The 20,762-nt window shown below is 36.8% G+C and overlaps 1 protein-coding gene across 2 annotated transcripts in view; it reads left to right on the top strand.

Moving 5' to 3' along the window:
* Positions 1-20,762, top strand: part of Fancl (FA complementation group L) — a 76,405-nt gene that overhangs the window by 26,286 nt on the left and 29,357 nt on the right. For both annotated transcript variants that reach the window (XM_041669654.1, XM_041669653.1), the window contains exons 5-6: positions 2,072-2,172; positions 16,812-16,908. In XM_041669654.1, the coding sequence (XP_041525588.1) occupies positions 2,072-2,172; positions 16,812-16,908 (198 nt within the window). The remainder of the gene's footprint in view (positions 1-2,071; positions 2,173-16,811; positions 16,909-20,762) is intronic.

Genomic DNA, 20,762 nt, shown 5'->3' with positions numbered 1-20,762 from the left:
TGTCAGGTACCTCGGTCTAGAGAGTAGGGTGCACATTGCTGCTTCTCCTTCTAGTTCTTTTCAGTAGACACAGCTGAGGGAAGAGTAATAAACATGAGTTCACAACAGCATTTCCAGTTGGATTTTTCTTTGCATTTATGCTTCTGTCTTTTTATTCTGAAATGTTGGCTTCTAATTACATTTACTTAATTATTTATTTGTTATTTATTTTGGTTATTGTGTTGGCTTATTTCTGTTTCTGTGATAAGACACCTGAGAACATTTAAGTGAATTTATATTCAGAGGTGTCAGTCCATGGTCATTTGGCTCCACAGTTACTAGGTTTCTACATGGTGAGCCAGAAGATTATGTTTGGGAGAAGAAAAGTGGCTTAGGTCATGATATATTGGAGGCAGAGAGAGTGACATGAGGAGACAAAGACAAGATAAACTTTTTGACTTATTTTCTCCATCCATGTCTTGCTTCCCAATGGCTCATAGAGCTCTGAACTCATCGGTGCATTGACCCATGCAAAATCTCAGTAGTGTTTTCCATGGGGACCACGCCTTAAACATGTGGGCTTTTTTGAGGGATATTAAGCTGCAAATCATAATAGTTCTACTTAACTCGTTAAGCTTCTCTTATCTTCGTTTATGTCAAAATCATAATGCCAATATTGCTGCTGACAATTGAAAGCATTTTGATATTTTTTATTTTATAACTTTTTTTTTGAGACTTTTTACAGTATGAGGTAGTATGTATTGAAACAGTTGTGAGAGCTCTCTTCTGAGATCATTTTTTATCCTCATCCAACTCTTGAAGATATAGTGTTGATAAAATGCTTAGAGTCAGAATTGCTGAGGAAATTCATAAATTTTGATTTATGAATTTATAAACTCTAATAAAGGTTATCAAAATTCCTAAACTACATCAAAGATCACAGTATAGGAACTTTAAAATAAGATGGCTGGAGAGATGGTTCAGTGGTTATGAGCACTGACTGCTCTTCCAGAGGTCCTGCGTTCAATCCCAGCAACCACATGGTGGCTCACAACCCACTATAATGGGTTCTGATACCCTCTTTGGCATGTAGGCCTACATGCAGATGGGACATTCATATACACAAAATAAAAGAGTAAGACAAAAAACATTTGTTTCATATTGCCATTATTTGAGAAAAATTAGGAAATTTTCTCCTGTTTATTACAATTTTAGTATGCAAGTATAAGAATATGCGACCAAACAAGACTATATTCCATTGAACTCTTATTGGATTGTAAGTTGTAGCTCTTGGTTATTTAATTTTCAAAACACATTTATTAGTTTCAGCTAAAGGAAGACCCTCTCTTCAATTCTTGACTCTCAGTACTTGTTTTCTACATTTGTGCTGTATTTCTGAGTATAAATGAGATCCTGAAGAAAGATCTTCAGAGATTATAAACACAGATATACATATATGTATATATATGTATATTATAGACAAAGTTGGCATTTTTTATTACTGTTTAAGATAATGTCCCTAAATATGGGCATACTTAGTTTTCTTCTGGGGCCGTGCCCTTGCCGACAGTGTACTAAGTCCACAGTGATGATCTTGAGAATGGTGCTCACGTGAAGTCATAGTTATGGAAACTGTTCATGAAGGTTTGTAAATTTCTTGTGGCACTTCTTGGGAACGTCAAGGCATGTGTATGTTTAATTAATGAGAATGGAGAATTTCTGAAAAGAATTCTCTGAGGTAGATTATTTTATTTCCGTATGTTTTAAAACCAAACCAGTGAGTCTCTTTTGTCTGAACTAGGAAACGTTAGAGTCAGGATTTAAGCCTCTGGAAGATCTGTTGAGAATGTTTGCACTCTCTGGTAGCTGTTTTCAGTTTCTCTAGATTGTTGCGTAGAGACTCTGGCTGCTGTGCCTGGTGTTGTCCACCATCTTTAAACAACAGCAATAAAACAAACCATCACGTAGGTTTTCTATAAAAACAGTGAGCACTTTAGTTACACAATGATAGAATTATGAAATTTTGTTTTGTATCCAGTTAATAATTCTCTTTTTAATATTCCATAGCTGATTAAAATATTTTTTTCAACAGGAAGTTGCTTTAAAGAATCGGCAAGAGTTGTGTATACGACCAGCTTCTCGCAGTTTCTGCACAGACCTTCTTAATGAGATAGGAGCTGTTGGCTGGGATAAGTATGTTTATTTAAACATGTATCTTAGTAATGCCTTTGTTTAACACATTGCAGCTTTATCTATTTCTAGTCATCACAGCTTAGTTTTGTGCCTGCTTTCATTTGGTGTACAGTATCAGATGCTGATGGCTGCAGTCAGTTACAGACAGGAGCATTGTGAAATATTAACCTGAAAACCTTCATGTGATTTCAAACAATAGCATTTGGTACCCCTAAGATTTATCTTAACGGGAATTTTCATTAGGTGTGCCTAATGCATTATGTGCACCTAACAGTATCCAAGTGTACTACATGTTCGTGTTTAAAAGTTATAGTGGGTGTTGGGTGGTGCTCAGGGAGTAGAGTTTGTGCTCTACAAGCATGAAAACTATGAATGTGCTGAGCGCGTAGGTTGGACCACACGAAACAAGTTGGCTAGCTATACTACTGGATCAGCGGCCTTTGATTCCAATGGAGCACTTCTCCCTTAATAAGTAAGCTAGAGAGCTATTGAAGAAGAAATGGATCATCAACATCTGGCTTCCACATGCATGTACACAGATATGTACATATACACATATACATATATGCATGTGAAATGTAATACTAATAAATATTAGTGAAAATGGAAAATTCCGGTTTCTTGATATGATTGTGTACATAGCTATGTTTGACTGTTATTCACTTTTGCTTTCCGAACATAGTGGACAATGAGGACTACTGAGAACTCAAGAACAATGGAACTGGGGTTTTGATCCTACTGCACGTACTGACTTTGTGGGAGCCTAGGTAGTTTGGATGCTCACCTTACTAGACCTGGATGGAAGTGGGTGGTCCTTGGTCTTCCCACAGGGCAGGGAACCCTGATTGCTCTTTGGGCTGACGAGGGAGGGGGACTTGATTGGGGAAGGGGGAGGGAAATGGGAGGCGGTGGTGGGGAGGAGGCAGAAATCCTTAATAAATAAATAAATAGAACTGCATGATCTTAAACAAGAAAAAATAAATAAATAAATGCCAACATGTATTTTACATGCTTTTGTACTTTTAGCAGTAAATCTTTCTTTCTCTGAAGAAATAATGACTAAAGGAAGGCCAGTTGGTTTGGTGCACTTGGAAGGCAGAAGCAGGTGGATCTCTGTGAGTTCCAGGACAGCCAGGGCTATATACAGAGACCCTGTTTCAAAACATTGGGGGGTGGGGCAGAAAAGAGTAGCTTAAAAGAAATTCAGTAGATGGAAATGTAAATTGTTAAAACTTTATATCCATACATCATCTGGGAAAAAAATGTCTGGTAATTTACCTGATTTTCAGTTGCTGAATTCAATTCTCAGTGTGGACATTTTAAAAACATGTTTTGTTAGTAAGTATATTAGCTTTCTGCCTGGGCTGAAGCATCAGTGCAAATAGGCAGTTTAGTTCTCAGTTTGTACCTGCCACCAGGTCTACTTCACTGTGTATTTATTATTTCAGTTCAGAGTTCTTTATTACTAAGATAAATCATGGGCTGACTTCAGTTACCACATAGAGAGTGGAATTTTTCACCAGCAAGTTTATCTGAATGTATTTAAGACATTTCATTATTCTTATGTGTGCTGCTTCTTAGCTGTTTTCTGAGTTGACCGTTTGACCACTAATTTAAAGAAGACAAACCATCAAGTTGCCGTTGAAGAGAAAACAAGGAGTCCATCATAGGTAGAAGATGTAATTCTCTCTGTTCTCCAACCGAGCAGAATGTCCAAGGGGAAGAAGACCAAGGGGAAGAACGTGGCCTTGTCTCCTGCCATTTTGAAGAAACAGAAGGCCAAAAAGGTGGTAAATCCTCTATTTAAGACAAGGCCTAAGAACTTTGGCATCGGGCAGGACATCCAGCCTGAAGGAGATCTCACATACTTGATATAATGGCCTGACTATATCAGGCTGCAGCGGCAAAGGGATATCTTCTATAAGTGGCTCAAGTACCTCATGCCATTAAGTAGTTCCCCCAGGCCCTGGACTGACAAACAGCTACCCAGCTATCTAATCATGCCCATAGCTACAGCTCAGAGACAAAGCAAGAGAAGCATTGTAGGCTGCTGGCCCGGGATGAGAAGATGAGAAGGAAGCTGCCAACAAAGGGGACTTCCCAACTAAGAGACCACCTGTTTCCTCCAGCAAGGGTCAATACAGTCGCCACCTGGGTAGAGAACAAGAAGGTTCAGTTGGTGGATATTGCCCATAATGTAGACCCCATTATGCCGGTGGTCTTCCTGCTTGCCCTGTGTCACAAAATGGGGGTCCTCTACTGCATGATCAAGGGGAAGGCCAGGCTGGAGCCGCTAGTCCACAGGAATACATGAACCACTGTTGCCTTCACACAGGTTGACTCAGACCACTGTTGACAGGTTGACTCAGAGACAAGGGTTCTCTGGCTACACTGGTGGAAACTATTAGGACCAATTCAATGACAGCTGAGATCCAACCCCACTGGAGAGGCAATATTCTGGGTCCTAAATCTGTGGCTCCCATTGCCAAGCTGAAAAGGCAGACAATAAAGAACTCACTACTGACCTGGGTCAAATGTACACTGCTAAATTTCCTGTCCATAAATATAAATATAAAATTGGAAAAAGAAAACATATTTCCTTTAATAAATTTACACTATAACCACACAAAGTGTGTCCCAAGTTATCTTCGTGTAAATTTGTTTTCAGAGGCAGAGAAAATGCAGTACATTTACTACTGTTAGAAGGTCCTCCTCTAAAGGAGTTCAGCCCTTTGTCCATGTGTTCAGCTTCTTGTACTGTTCCTTGTAAATCTTCTCTTAGAACAGTTCCCCGCTTGTCCACAGATCATTGCTTTCTGCACTGGCTTTGAGCGAAGCATATATCTTTTTGTGTACTTCTGTGTAGAAATGGGTTGGCCATTATTTCAGACATGTATCTTATTTAGACTTCTTAATTTTATGTAACTGCTTCTTAACTTCATTTTCTTCCTGGCTAATAGTGACAGAACGTAGCTCTGTATTTATGAGCCTTGAAACTTATACGTTGGTCTCTTGTCAAAAATTACAACTTAAATATCCAACTATTAAAACTTCACTAAAATCATGATTGCAAGTAATAGTGTTTCAGAATAGCTGGACTGTTGAAGTGTATATAATAGAACTATGTTTTCCAAATTGGATTTTACAACTGAGAACCATTATTGTGAAGTCACCGATTTGCATTAGGGGATGATAAAGCAGCTGCCCCATGAGATGCAGGAAGTTATGTTGGGTGCCTTCCATTTTATGATACAGTATATTTGAGAAGTAATGAAGGACATTTTTCTTTTCCTATGTTAAAAGACACGTTTCTCTGGAACATCTGTCCTTTAATTTAATCACTAAGATGAATCTTGTAATTGATTAAACTCCCTTTGAAATAGCTAATAGGAAGCTTAGGGTCAGATTTTGGGTCCACTTTAGAGTTATTATAGGTAATTTACTTTTGAGAAGGGTGTGTTTTAAGACAGGATTTCACTGTGTAACAGCCCTTGCTGTCCTGGAACTTACTCTGCAGACAGGCTGACCTCAAACTCTCAGAGATCCGCCTGCCTCTGCCTCCTGAGTGCTGGAATTAAAGGCATGCGCCACCACCGCCCCACATCATTTTGTTTAATTAATATTTCTGTGTTCTCCTAATATTACCTTGGCTTTTGTTTTATTGCTATTTTTTGTTTTCTAATTTTTCTAAACTATCATAAATTCTTTATGAGCAATATTAAAAATAAATATGTTGGGTTGAGTGTCAAATTAAAGTTGTACTCATGGAAATTGACACATGCCTTTGGACAAGTCCAGTTGTCCTTATTTTTGACTTTTCCTAGTATTTGCTGTTTTCCCTTTTTCTCCTTACAACTTATTATTGTTTTTGTAAATTTTTATTTTTTCTTTTCTTTTAATCTATATCTGTGGTTTGACTGTTCTTTATTTTCTTTTTATTATTGTCTATCTATTTATTTTTACATACCAATTCCAGTTCGCCCTCCCTGCTCTATCCCCGCTGCCACCTCCTTCCCCTTACTCCATTCTTTCACGTTCTAAATCCTTTGTGGACACTTGCTTCTCTTCTCTCAGAGAAAGACACAGTTTGTAGTTTAACTTAAGATATTTTATTCTTCTATCAACTTTGATGAAAAGATTTGGCAATAATGCTTTGAATTTATTAGTTCAGAACACCCTCAAAAACATTTAGCCAACGATTTAAGTAGAGTTCTCATCTACCGGCAGGCTTTAGTTCTAGATATGTCTTTAGTTATGTGGACTAGAAGACATCTTGCCTCTTTTTATTTCTAGTCCGTTGTCCTTCTCTCAGAGTTATGATGGAAAGTTCTGATAAGTAAGTCTTAATTTTGAGCAACCCTTATCTCTAATTTTTCTTACTTGTTCTTTCTATTAGAGCAGCTTACTGTTTTTTTACCCACACTCACCAGGTAGCAAATATGCTCAATACTATGTATGCCTGATACTCGGTGCATTGGCACACATTCCTTAAGGGAAGACCTAGCTGGCCTCCTCACTTGCACAAACTGCTTTTGTAAAGGAAATTGTCTGTTTGTAATCTCTCAAACTCCCATGTTTCATGAAGTCAATAAGAGGGCTCCAGAAGAATGCACATCTATTCACTTTCTTGAATATTCATCTGTAGAACAAGCCTAACCCTAAGCTAACCATGACCTAGAAGGTAATAACTTATAAAATAAAATTATAATTTTACCTGCTCTTTTTTCCAGCTTATAGACACTAAGCTTCATAGCCCCTGTGTTCACATTTGCAGCTCTGGGTTTTCTCATTTCCTTGAGAATCTTTGCTTTCTCTGCTCGATTTAATGACTTCTAAAAACAAAGTAAAGGACTTTATATTACAGTGTTGCGTTTTCCTATTGCTTTGAATGACGTCATTGATTCTCTTCTTTCTCCTTATCCTTTTTATTCTCCTCTTCTTCCTTCTCATTTTCTTCTTTTTAAACCATTGCTTCTATTCACTGAAATTACGAATACATTTTTTTCTTTTTAAAAAAGAAACTAGAAAGTGGCATAATTTGGAGACAGCTCAGTGAATGCCGGTGACCAGTGCTTCCTCCTGTCTGATCCTCAGTATTTGCCCTTGCTTCTACAGGCTGCAGCACTATAATAATAATAATAATAATAATAATAATAATAATAGTAATAATAATAATAATAATATGGTTGCATATTGGAAAGTGTGAATAAACAGGTTCGAGACTCAGGGCAGCACTTTCCATCCCTCAGAAGATTTCTTTGGCTAGATAGATAAAATGGAAAGAGACTGCTGCAGGGTGCTGTTGAGGTCAGAGTGGGTTGTTTCCATGAGCTGTTTAACCTGACTGCTTTGCTCCTTTGTCTCTTTGAAGGAAGAGCCAAGTGTATTCGCTGGCATTTTTCTTCCATGGGTGGATCTTAAACTCTTAATTCTTTCTATCTATCTACAAAACTACTTTTCATCTCAATTAAAATCCCTTCCACCTAGAGTTCATCTGTTTATTACTTGCACTCTTTGTAGGAGTCACAGTTCATGAGTTCTCATTGAGATCTTTCAGGGGTCTTCATTTAAACTTCCTCTCATCCCTGCTCTAAATTTTAATTAATCTCTCCTTACTGTGGGCTTTCTGGATGTTCTTTGACTTTTCGTAAGTGTCTCCTGATATTTTTACTTCATTGCTCAAGGGTTTATCCGAACAAAAAACTGGTGAACTATTAGACTAAATTCTCTGAACTTGCCTTTTCCCCCATTCACACTCTTCAAGTCCATTATTTTTATCTCTATTCCTCAGTAGATTGGATTGCCAGAAGTGCTATTGATGATTTTGGTTTTGCATTTGTTATTGTTTCTTTGGCCACTTAATCGCTGCTTCTTATCTGAACCCTTTGCCTAGATTTTTTTCTGCTGTGCTGTAGTTTTCAAATCCTGGTTGCCTTAGCAATTCTTTGAGCCCCCCTCATCCCCACCTCTGCCTTTCCTCTTTTATCAGGATACTTAATTGAGTTATTTAGAAAAGTTTTGATCCATAATACATTACTCCATTTTAGGTAGAAGTGGATTTTACATCTAGTTTTCAATGCACTATTCTGCTGATATTAGGAATTGCTGGATGTTTTATTCATCAAATCAAGCTTTGGGTGTGCTAAGGCTTTGTTCTGCAGTAGGACTTGAAATATATTTATCTTTTAAGTAAAATTAATAACAATAATGGGGCACAGAAGAGAATAAAAACAAATATTGAGATGCTATAGTAGCAGTTCCAACTGAGGTTGTGAAGATGGCTTGGACCTTTTGTGTCCTGGAGGCAATCATTTTTAGATATAAATGATCAGAGAAGAGCTAAATCATTTAAATTCATTTTCAGATGCTTCCATGTTATGCTCATAGTATTGGATATGTGGGAAGGGCTTGGCATTGGGAGAGATAATTCTTTTTCCCCTGTTACCTTGACAAAATGCATTTAAGGCAGGTTTCCAAATGGATCTGACATGACTGAGAGAAATCTAACACTGAAATTGATTGAAACATTGATGATAGGAAATGGGAGTTTTGACTCATTCAGGATTTTATTTTTCATCCAGCTATTATATGTCTAATATGACTTAGAGCAATGAAGATGCATAGGCGGCTTAAAATACCACACGGAACTTAACATGTAGTGTAAGAGTCAGACTTCTAAGATGATTACAATAGCACTTAATGACCACTGTGGTAAGTACTGTACAGTATAATTGTAGCATTGTGTGAGAACCATTAGCAATAAAGTTATAGAACAAAGAGTACAATATGTGAAGTCTTTTATGGAACAAATGTTTTAAGTAATACATTAGAAATATTGACTTTTCCTTTGAATTGTACACATTGTTTTGGTATGGTGAAAAGGGACCAGATTTCTAACTTGAATGAGAGATGGAAGGATATGAAAAATTCTGGCATTTGCAATTCATTAGACAATAATTATATATATCTTTAGACTAAAGTTACTACACAGAAGACTGCCTGTTTCTCTTGCGTGCTCTTTATATTATTTAATTCTCAGGATAAATCACAAGGTAAATTCTTTCATACAATGTATATATGAATGAATAAATTCAGTTTAAGCATGTTGAGGGTACTGTTGCTTGGAACTGTGTCTGTCACAAGACACTCTTGATATGGAACCTTTAATGAATGTCCCCTAGGTCTAGATATGGACACACACTGAGGGTAAAGCTAGTCAAGTCTACCTTATCATGAGTGAAATGTCTGTTAGCAAAACTACTGCACTCATAGAGACACTTGTACATTCAGTTGCTCAGATTATAAAAGATAACGATTTAGCTGTAGGGACCCGGGTGAGTGAGCAACTCAGAGCACACTATTGCTGCTTGTGAAGAACTTCTTGGTGGAGGAAATACCATGTGAATGGATTGTGAGAAATATGGAGTACGAGCTTCGTCAGCATTTTTATGGCACCATCCAGTCAAGTAAGAAAATTGTTAGGGCCGGGTGGTGGTGGTGCACGCCTTTAATCCCAGCACTCGGGAGGCAGAGGCAGGCGGATCTCTGTGAGTTCGAGGCCAGCCTGGTCTACAAGAGCTAGTGCCAGGACAGGTTCCAAAGCTACAGAGAAACCCTGTCTCGAAAAACTAAAAAAAAAAATAAAATAAAAGTAAAGAAAAGAAAAGAAAAGAAAATTGTTGCATGGAACCACTTGTTCACCTTGTCTGCACAGAACCGAAATAATCACACAGATATTGTATTAATTAAATCACTGTTTTGGCCCATTAGCTTTAGCTTCTTATTGGCTATCTCTTACATCTTAATTTAACCCATTTCTATTAATCTGTATTGCCACGTGGCAGCGGCAAAGTTCCAGCATGTCTATATATGGCAGATCCATGGCATCTCTCTCTGCCTTTCTTCTCCCAGCATTCAGTCCAGTTTTTTCCACCTGCCTAAGCTCTGCCCTATCAATAGGCCAAGGCAGTTTATTTATTCATTGACCAATAAAAGCAACACATAGACAGAAGGACCTCCCACACCATTTCCCCTTTTCTGTTTCAATAAAAAAGGGAGGTTTTAACTTTAACATAGCAAAATTACATATATCAAAACAAGCTTCAAGCAAGAATTACAGTTACAATATTTATATCTACTTTATCTTTTATCATAACTAAGGAAAACTATAAATTATAACTCTCTATTCTTCAACTCCACCAAGACTCCAGAAGGATATAATATTACCTCAGTAAACAAGAAGTATATTGTAAGCAACTTCCAAAACTCTTGAATTGACAGAGACATCTCACTGCCTAGACAGTCACCCAAAGTTTTTCTGTACGATTGGGGCATCCATCTTCAGCCTACAGGCCCATAGTATCTAACAGACTTTTCCATGATGTAGGAAATTTCAAAGACGGGTCTGCCTTTATTGGCAGTTTGCTAGTTACTTTCTTCTGTATCCTGCAGAATGTCTTGCAGAGTCTTTCATGAAGCAGGAACTCCGAAAGATCATCTCACCTTTAGGCAAGTTCAGCAGTCATTTTTCTGTGTGTCCCGCATGTCCAGTTAAGTAGTCCAGGCAAGAGCAGTTTCTTGACTATTATAGATGACTGTCTATTAGCCTATATTTTTTAATTATGGAGTTGGTTAGCCATTTGGGCATTTAAATGGCTTAAAAACTTAGTACTTTTCATGACAGTGAGACACATCTGCTCCTGGCAGCACAATTTACTTCAAAAGAAAGATGGGCATCAAAGAGGCTCCTTATGGAACCTGGACTGCTTGATGTTATGCTGTATGAACTGGACATGCCCATATTATGAAGGTCTCGGAAAGGTTTGAAGAATAACCTATCTAAAGATATATATTTAGATATATATATATCTATATATCTAAAAAGCCTAAGTAACATGTCTACAATCTTGACTATTATAGATTACTATCTATTAGCCTATATTTTTAATTATACGTTACATTTTTAAATGAGCTACACAAACACAATACCTTAATCTTGATCAGAAATACATATACGTATAACAAAATTGACCTTAAATTTGTATCAATAAAGCAAGGCCCATACCAGTGCAAAGTATCCATCTCTATAGCATATCCCCCCTTAAATGTAAACATTTATAGACAATATTTGGGAATATGAGCATAGTTATTTCTCTCCAAACTGCTTCCTGCTGTTTATTGGGTGAAGTATTTTCTTTGTGGAGGTGTTCACAGCAACCTTTCGAAGGATCTTGTTCCATGAAACCATATTGGTCTGGAAGCAATCCACAAGTTCTCATCTTCTGTGAAAACAAAAGAAGAATCTCTTTTCCAAAGCAACATATACTTAGACTCAGATTTTAAAATCAAGATACTTTTAAAATATACATGCTGGTTTTGCTTAGTAGCCTATGCAATGAAATGTCTTTATACTTAGCCCATTTACAGTAAAAAAAATTCAAAGAAAACACAATAGTACATATAATCCAGACTCTCTGTGAATTTTCCATTTTTATGTGGCTTATTTTTCTTTACTCATTTTAATCTATGACTATATGGACTGTCACTTTAAAGACTTCTTTATAAAAATGATTTACTTCTTTTTCAACTCTCTATACTTTTTTTCTTCTCTTTCCCAAGTCTATGTACATTTATCCAACACTGTGACCCATTATAAATCTTTTTTATCTGGATTTGTCTTTATTGCATGTCTGTAATTATTATTTTTTTGACCAGAAGCACTTCTTAAAATGCTAAGCGCTTAAGAACCTAAACTGTGACATTACTAGGTCAAATGCTGTATGGTGTGCTCACCCCACCCAGTTCATCATGGAGGAGCCGCTTGTGCCACTGAGCCACACACACTGCCCAATTTCAGGCACACAGCAGGTCCAAGTTGCCATCAAGGAAGCCGCAGCACTCTTCTCACAAACCCCAGTCAAAAACTCTGTAGCCTGACCTCCTGCCTTAAAGAGTCAGAGTTCATGCTGGCAGGGCCCAGAAAGCCGACATTTTAAAATAGTGTGGCTTTTTCTGCTGTGGCTGAACCAGGTAAATCTCTCTTAAAAGAGCTGCAGCATGATGCCAGATGAAAAACAAATGCGGCTAAACTTTGTTGTTGTTGTTTTTACATTTAGAATTTTTTTTTTAAGCTTTCTCAGATTTTACATGGATTTAGTTGGCCATGTGGGCACCAGTTGTTGCAAGGAATGACTTGTTCGACCCGGCTGCCCAGAACTGAAGTAATCACACAGAAACTGTATTGATTAAATCACTGCTTGGCCTATTAGCTCTAGGTTCTTATTGGCTAACTCTTACATCTTAATTTAACCCATTTCTATTAATCTGTATATTGCCACCTGGCAGTGGCTTACTGGCAAAGATTTGGCATGTCTGACTCTGGCAGTGGCTCCATAGTGTCTCTTTGACTCTGCCCTTCTTCCACCCATGCTATAGGCCAAACCAGTTTTCTTTATTCATTAACCAATGAAATCAACACAGACAGAAGGATCTCCCACACCAGAAAATAAAAAAAAAAACCCATAACCTATATTTTTGTAATTCTTAGGAGTGGTCTGCCAGGACGTGATAGACTCAGGCTAGGTCCTGCAGACCCAAGGCCAAGGCCTGATTGTGCTGGCCCCTGTTAGATTGCCACCCTCTGAACAGGCCTTTTCTGAATAGCTGGCCAGCTGTAATTTAAAATATTTTTAAAACTGATACACACAATAATTTGTATGACTTGCATTTTCAGAAACGTAATGAGTTTGATCATGTTCAAGTGACTGTATTTTCTATGTATTTGAATAAGTAATCTTGAAGATTAGCCTGTATGAAATCTGAGAGTAAGAGAAAGATCTTTTCACTGGTAATATACACCTTACTTTGTTTTTAAATTAAATAGTTGGCATTTCTGGGGATTTTTGTTTGATGTTTTTGTTTTTAATTTTTTAAAACAAAATTTTCTACAGCCTAGGTTGGTCTTGAACTTGATATGTAAACCAAGTAGTCTTGAACATGAGGCAGTCCATCTGCCTCAGACTCCCAAGCAGTGGTACTCAACCTTTCTAATGCTATGACCTTTATTATATTTGCTCATGGTGTGATGACCCCTAACCATTAAATTATTTTCTTTGCTGCATCATAACTAATTTTTCTACAGTTATGAATCATTATGTAATATCTGTGTTTCCCAAAGGTCTTAGGTGATGCCTGTGAAAGGCTCGCAAGACCCTTAAAGGGATCACAACCCACGGGTTGAGAGCTGCTGTGCTCATGGGTGGCCCTGCCTACAGTGGACTGGGCCATCCCACTCCAGTCATTAATTAAATAAATACTGCCTATGGGCCAATTTGGTGGAAACACTTTTGTAATTGAAGTTCACTCTTCCCAGATGTCAGAAGAAAAGAAATAAGAGAAGAAAAAGAAAGGAAAGGGAAGAAAAGGAAGAAGAAGAAAAAAGAAAAGAAAAATTCTAACCAGGACATTATGAGACTCATACCATTCCTTTGTAAAATAGACATAACTTGTTGCTGCTATACAAGTTCATCCAATAATGTTAGGCTATATATGATTTTTATAGTACTTAATTAGGTAATGATTTAGCTTCAATGAATGATAACCTGTTTTGTAATAGGTAAGAAATAAAAATATTAATTTAATATATTAATAAAATAAATTGTTAGTGTGATTTCATTCTAAATACCCTACTAATATGTTCAAAGTATTGAAATAATACAGAAGTGAACTTGTTTTAAAGATTGGAATATATCTGTAATATTTAACTTGATTTACATTCAGCTGTTAAAGCTGGTACTTAAATCAGTAAATAACTAATGATCACAGTAGCTTTTGCGTGTTCATGCATACATGCTGCTTTTTTACATTCATAGAAATAGAAAGCTACACATTACTACATGAAAAGCTTGTTTAACTGCCAAGCTTGAACCCAAAGGAAAAGGCATGAGTTAGTGTAAACTAGAACGAAGTTGAAGTGCTTTTGGTCTGTGAACACTTGGCCAAGATCTTAGAGGAGAGACGCGTGTTCCAAGCTCAGAAGGAATGGGGAAAGGACGTTCAACCTGAAGAGTGAGGCTACAGGATGGGCAGTGCAGTAAGTCAGCTGATCACATGGAAAGATGCAGCTATGGGGCTCCACTGCAGGATTTCCACTGCTGGGTCAAAGACTGCAGGGGATGGGGGCTCATTGACTATTTTGGGGCAAAGAGTTAATGTGGTTTAAATGAAAGGGTAGATGTTGACACAGCAGACAACCTGGATTGATATTATAAAGAGAAATGAAGTGACCAAAGTGAATAGAGCGGGAATTTTGAGTGGTCTAGGAGTGATGTAGTTAGTGCTTCCCAATAAAGATGGAAACTTCCTACATCCCTCTCAGTCTGGGCTTTAATATGGGCTGCCTGATGATGTTAGAACTACTAAAATTCATTTAAGTGGTTAAGGAAAAGAAGCTAAGTAATTTAAGTTTTTGCTCAAACTAAGTGCAGTATTTCAAGAGATTTAAAAAAAGCAAAAACCATTAGGTTGACTCTGTGTTAAATCCCGTTCATGTTCACTCTGTTCATTATGTAGCTCTTGACTTTCACCTGAGCAATTCCAGATTCCTGTTCTTAATCGTCACTCTGATCTCCCCTTCTTGGAGCTTCCCAGGGTTGTCATCTCTTCCTTTCTTTCTCATTGCAGTTGTTAAGTAGATTTACATTGGTTTCTGTAGCAACCAACCATTCTTTTCTTTTTTATCTTGTTGGATTATAAGTGTTATAAGTAAACAGTTTTGATTTTATGATTACATAAAACTTTTTACTGAAAAGTTACTAGCAGAACACTCTTAACGTTTCCATTTGTTATTATTTATAAAACTTCATCTTCTGTTTTGATTTCTTGTGTTAAAAAGGAATGCCCTTATTTTCGGCCAGTTAGAATCCTGCTCTGTTTTACAGATCTTTTCTTTGGCCAGCTGTCACCCATCTGGGCGCCTGCCCCCTTTAATCCGCTTTTAACCAGTGCTTTTAAAGCTGCATCTGCATGAAAGTTTCTATGCTTTTGCTTTAATCAGTGCTAATTTTTGATTTTGAAACTACCGTTTATACTTTAAAAATCCCCGTATTTTTAGCCAGGTGATGGTGGTCATGCCTTTAATCCAAGCACTCGGGAGGCAGAAGCAGGTGGATCTCTGTGAATTCGAGGCCAGCCTGGTCTACAAGAGCTAGTTTCAAGACAGACCCCAAAACTACACAGAGAAACCTTGTCTTAAAAAAGAAAAAAAATCCTGTATTTTTAAATACATAAAATGAAAATGTTTATAAATTGAGGAGTGACAGATCAATGCACGTGCTTCTCGCTTTGGAACTGAAGAAGTTTCTCGTTAGATACACGTCATCGGGACCTATGAGAAGGGTGATGGAGACTAATGCATGCATTGTGTACATGTGAGAAGTTTAATAGGTTATTAGTAGATATCAGTGACAAAGAAGAGTGGTCATGTACACAGCTTGTTTGCTACCATAATTTTACTTTTCTTTGTGTTCTAAGACTCTAGACTTTTTACTGATTAGATAGAACTTCTACTCTTGATACTTTGGTTTTACATTTTAATCCATTGTTGAACACACATATGCTCTTCCGATTCCTGTCTTTTTTATTAGTCTTCCAAAGCTCCATTGTCCAAAGTTTTCTTTAATTGAACCGTTTTACCCTTGTCCCTGGTCAGCAACCAAATGGACTATAGAGATGCTGAGAAGTCACCTGGGTTAGATGCTAATGTTGGTTCTTACCATCTCTCTGGGGGATGAGTTGGTGCACAGTGGTGTCAGCCCACTTTCTGTCTTTAAGGAGAATAGTATTATGAAAATGCCCAGTACTAATCACTCTCCTGGTGCACTGGTAAGCACACTCGAACTCTGAGCCACTTTGGCAGTAGATTATGCTGCTCAACGGACTGTATTTTTCAGAATGATGTATTTCAAAGGATATTGGTTTTCATTGTAGAGAATTCATGCTTTTAGAGCAATTCAAAGCCAAAACAACTGAGTTTGAGCTATGTGCTTAAAATATTAGTCATGTTGAATACATGCCTAGGTTAAGTGTCAGAAGCTATATTTTGTGCAAAAAGGAAATTTATTGCAAAGAGACCATTCCATACCTGTGCTTATGCAGCATTTTCCATAGGTTTAATCTGAGTTTATGAACTAATATCAGCCAGATTGTTGTACAGTAACATTATTGATAACAAAGGAGAAGTTCATTGAGGAGCAAAACAAATAAGAGAAGCATAAAAATCTCATACTGTATGAAACTACAGAAATGGATCAAAGACTTTGACAGGAAGTTTAATGTGTACATAAGTAGATGCTGACAGAAACATGCTGTGTGTGCCAAAGGTTCCAGTGATGGAAAACCGAAACATAGTGCTCACTGACCACAGCATGAGCCTTGACACACATTGTAAATAATCCCGAGATCTATGGCCACATTAAGCTCTAGGCTGCTGTATTAACTGCAGTAAATCTATAGCAGGAGGAGAAGCTGGCATGCAGAAATTCCTGATTAATTTTCTCCATGTAGTAGTGGGAATGGTACCCTCCCCTGCACCCCATAGCCCACCTCTGGGTGATCATTTTTTATTTTCTTTTGCTCTGCAGGCTTGTGTGTGTGGATACTTCCTTCAGCACCATCAAGTTAAAAGCAGAAGATGCTTCTGGTAGAAAGCATCTGATCACTGTCAAGTTGAAGGCAAAGGTACATACCTCGTTACTGTGATCAGGAAAACTTTGAGAAATGAACTCTGGATGTTTTCAATGTTTAGAAGTGCTGGTCATTTTAAAAGGACATGGGTGATTTTAAAAATTAACTTTAGAAAGCTTCGAGGAATTTATTCATCCAGTTTTCAAAGGTCCAGATATAATTTTGTGTCACTGTGTTACTTCAAATTTCATCAATATGCAGACCTTATAATCAAGAAATATGAAAGAGTTAATAGTCCGTACACACTGGGATGCTAGTGTTATGGTATCGTCTGTAGAACAGAATGACTGACAAGTCCCCTGTCCTGTTGAAGGTCTTAGGAAGTCTCTTGCCTCTACTTCTGACTGTGAGTTGTTTTTGTTGTTCTTATCTCTTTCCTCACCCTACCCCCTAACACACACACACACACACACACACACACACACACACACCACATATACATGCATGCACAGTTTATTATTTATTTTGACTAAAGTTTTTGGGTGTATATATTTTAAGAATTTAGAAAGGCTAAGTCTATTTATAAGCTTGTGCTTGCTAGTGATCTATAAATGGTCACACAACATTTATTGTATTATATTTTCATTTCATCTAGATTGGGGATTTTAAGAAATAAATAAGAAAGCTCAACATATTAATCATTCTCTTACTAACAACTGGGGAAACACTGAAATTTAAAGGAAACCAGGACATCCAGATTTTTATTGTTTCTCATAGTCATCAATCAATTCTATTTCAGAAGATGGTAGTGATGAAAAGATCAATTGTATTTGTCCTTTTTAAAAATGTATCTGACATTTAAGGTTTTCAAAAGAGAAAATATACAAACATATAAAGCTCTATTGGGTGGCACAGAAAAGTTGGTATATCTGAGGGCTTCAAGAGACAGCTTCAGTAGTAGCTCATTTCTCCTGCACACACAAAACGTTTAGGTATAATTTTAAGACATATCAATTAAAAAGTTGGATATGAATCTAATTAATTTTGAAAATGAGAGGTTTGTTTCATTAAAACAAAGGATTTTATTTTCTTTTTAAGTTTTTAAAGGTATTCTGTTAAAGAAGTAGAAGAAATCATCTTTTATTCTTATAAAAGGTCACACTCAGCAGCAACAGTGGTTCTGCCTCTTCTTCACACAAGTCACTGCTTAGATACTGTACACTGATGAGACTCGCTTTGCCATTGGGGAGGTCAGGACCCGGGATTTTGATACATCTGTTCTCAGAGTTAAAGCACTTGTGCTTACTAAGCAGACAGGGCTCCTGTCTACACTGCCTTCTATGTTTCAAAGGCTTTATTTTTTAGTAATTTTAAGTATTGTGAGGGTCACCGTAGCAAAAGGGTTTTTTTTTATTTTTTTAATCTATTTAACTATAACATTAACTTCATTAATTGGAGATACTGCAAATGATGATGTGGACATTAGTAAGTTCCATTATGTCTGTTGTTTTAAAAAATAGCTTTGCAATGTAGATATTTCTCTAAAAATATTTTCCTGTTTCTTTTTTACATCTTTAGTTTCACAGTAATTACTCCAGACAGATACAGGCAGAGAAAAAGCAAAACTTTATTTGAGATGGGAGGAGATAGGGGTTGTATTTGAAAAAGACATGGGGTCTTAATCTTATGTTGGTGGTATTTATTAAACTTGCTTATTTAATTTAGATTTAGATATGCCAAGTTTGTCTTCAATATGTGATCTCTCCCTCTCTCTTCCCTTTCTTCCCCACTCAGTATGTGGACCTAGGAATGAATATCAGTTTAAAAACATTAATCACTAAAGCTATGTGGTAAGGCTGTACAATATAGTATCTTAACCCAAACTATGATTTTTAAAAAAACAAACCTTAAATTGTTTTTTTTTTGGGGGGGGGACTACATAAAAAACCTTTGTTTTTTGACTTGACATTTAAAAGAAGTGCATTTTGTTTTGTTTTGTTTTTTTTCTTGAGCACATATTGTACCAGTTCTACCACCCTCCTGACCGTCCTCTAACCACAGTGAACACAATACTGATTTGGGCTAGACAACTCCTGTTATTAAACAAATAAATCCCTGAAAAACAACTCATTGTGTGTTTGAGGTTTAGCCACTTGGGCTTGGTGGTTTGTCTGTGTTCTCTTTGGAGTAGCCACAGTGACTTGAGATCTAGTGGCCTACAAAGTCAGACCCCATCCTAAAAGCCAAAAAAAAAAAAAAAAGGAAAAAATGAATACCAATTATGTAACTTTATATTTTAACAATTCATAATAAACCCCTAAACACATAAAAGTGCTTTTGGTTCTCTTCATTTATTTGCAGTTTATTTGAACAAATTGGCATTTCATGTTAAGTAATAATAATATGTATTGTATATCTTAAATTTATTGAACTTACACCAAATGTGCTGTAAATACTCTACAGATCAGTTTAATTCATTAGATGTCTCTGTGTGTTTACACAATTATAAATATATACCAGTGTCTTCATCTCGCAAATGATACAGAGGACTTATTTGTACACACAATGTTATCAATTATTGTGTTTGCTTCTTTTGTTTAACTCTCTTTTGGGTATGGCCCTTGCTCCATGTCATTGTACTTGTAGTATTTACTGTACTGAATCTTACTGAGATATAGGGCTTTACTCTTTTTTAATGTAATCATGTGTGTATGTACAACATCCAGGGCCACAGAGGATTTATGTAGAACAGCAAGTCTTCCTAATATTCTTACACTAACCACACTGATGATCTTTAACTTTGAACTGAAACTGGCCATTGGTAGATCCTAGTGTGATGAACAGCCACCCTAAGTGAATCCAATTTTCTGTTTCTGACCCTAGGAGTTTTGGAGGGCCCACTCTTTATTTCTTAAAATTTTTAATATCTAACTATCTATATCTATCTATCTATCTATCTATCTATCTATCTATCTATCTATCTACTATCTATCATCTATCTACCCATCCATCCATTTGTCATCTCTCTATCCATCCACCCATCCACCCACCCAGCCAGCCATCCAGCCGTCTATGTATCTATCTCTCTAGCTATCATCACTCTAGAGTGTGTATGTGCCTTGGTACACATGCTGAAGAACAACTTTTAGGAGTGAACATTCTTCTTCCACCTGTGCATTCCCTGGATTAAATTTTCAGTGTCAGCCTTGGTGACACAGCCCCATTTCCTGCCTAGCCACCTGCTACCCTTCGTCTTTTTAAAGAATCCTGATAATTTAGAGGAAATGGGTTTTTATAACACTTTAAGTTCTGTCATTTTCATATGGGCAATGTTAAATGTCTCATTCAGGACTGTAAAAGTTGGGTGACAGAGCTGGAGCCAGAGACTGGAGGGATGGGGCAGGAGCAAAGGGGTGGGGACAACTCACAGAACCAAAAACAATGAAATCAAATAAACGTGTGCATGTTTTCCCTCTATGGTTGCAGCTCCTGCTCTAAAGTAAACCTGGAATGCTTTGAGCTGTCTGAATGTACTCCATTTTCCTTAACCTCATCTTTTTTCTTTTTCTTGTTTCGTAATTAAGCATTATAATATTTTTCTTTTGTCTTTCGGTGAATTTGTTACTAACTTTATATAACCAGATAGAGTTTATTAGTATGCACTGATATTTAGTTTTATTGTACTCAAACTTACCTTGATAGCAAAATGTTAATTCTTTGGAAAACACTGATTTTAAATGTAGTTATTTTTTAAAAAATGTTATAGTTGCACCTCCTCCTGTCTTTGTGACATCTCCAATAAAGTAATGAAAAATAAGAGATTAAAAACTAAAGCCTGGAACTTAAATAGTCATAGGAAACTCATTTTCTTTTAAGGAGTTTAGCTTTTTAATGGCAAGTAATGAATA

The sequence above is a fragment of the Microtus oregoni genome, unplaced genomic scaffold, assembly GCF_018167655.1.
Source record: "Microtus oregoni isolate MIOR12 unplaced genomic scaffold, Mior012 000019F_ref0000042, whole genome shotgun sequence".
Taxonomy (NCBI): Eukaryota; Metazoa; Chordata; class Mammalia; order Rodentia; family Cricetidae; genus Microtus; species Microtus oregoni.
The sequence above is the reverse complement of the archived record's forward strand: the minus strand, read 5'-3'. Positions and strand labels throughout refer to the sequence as shown.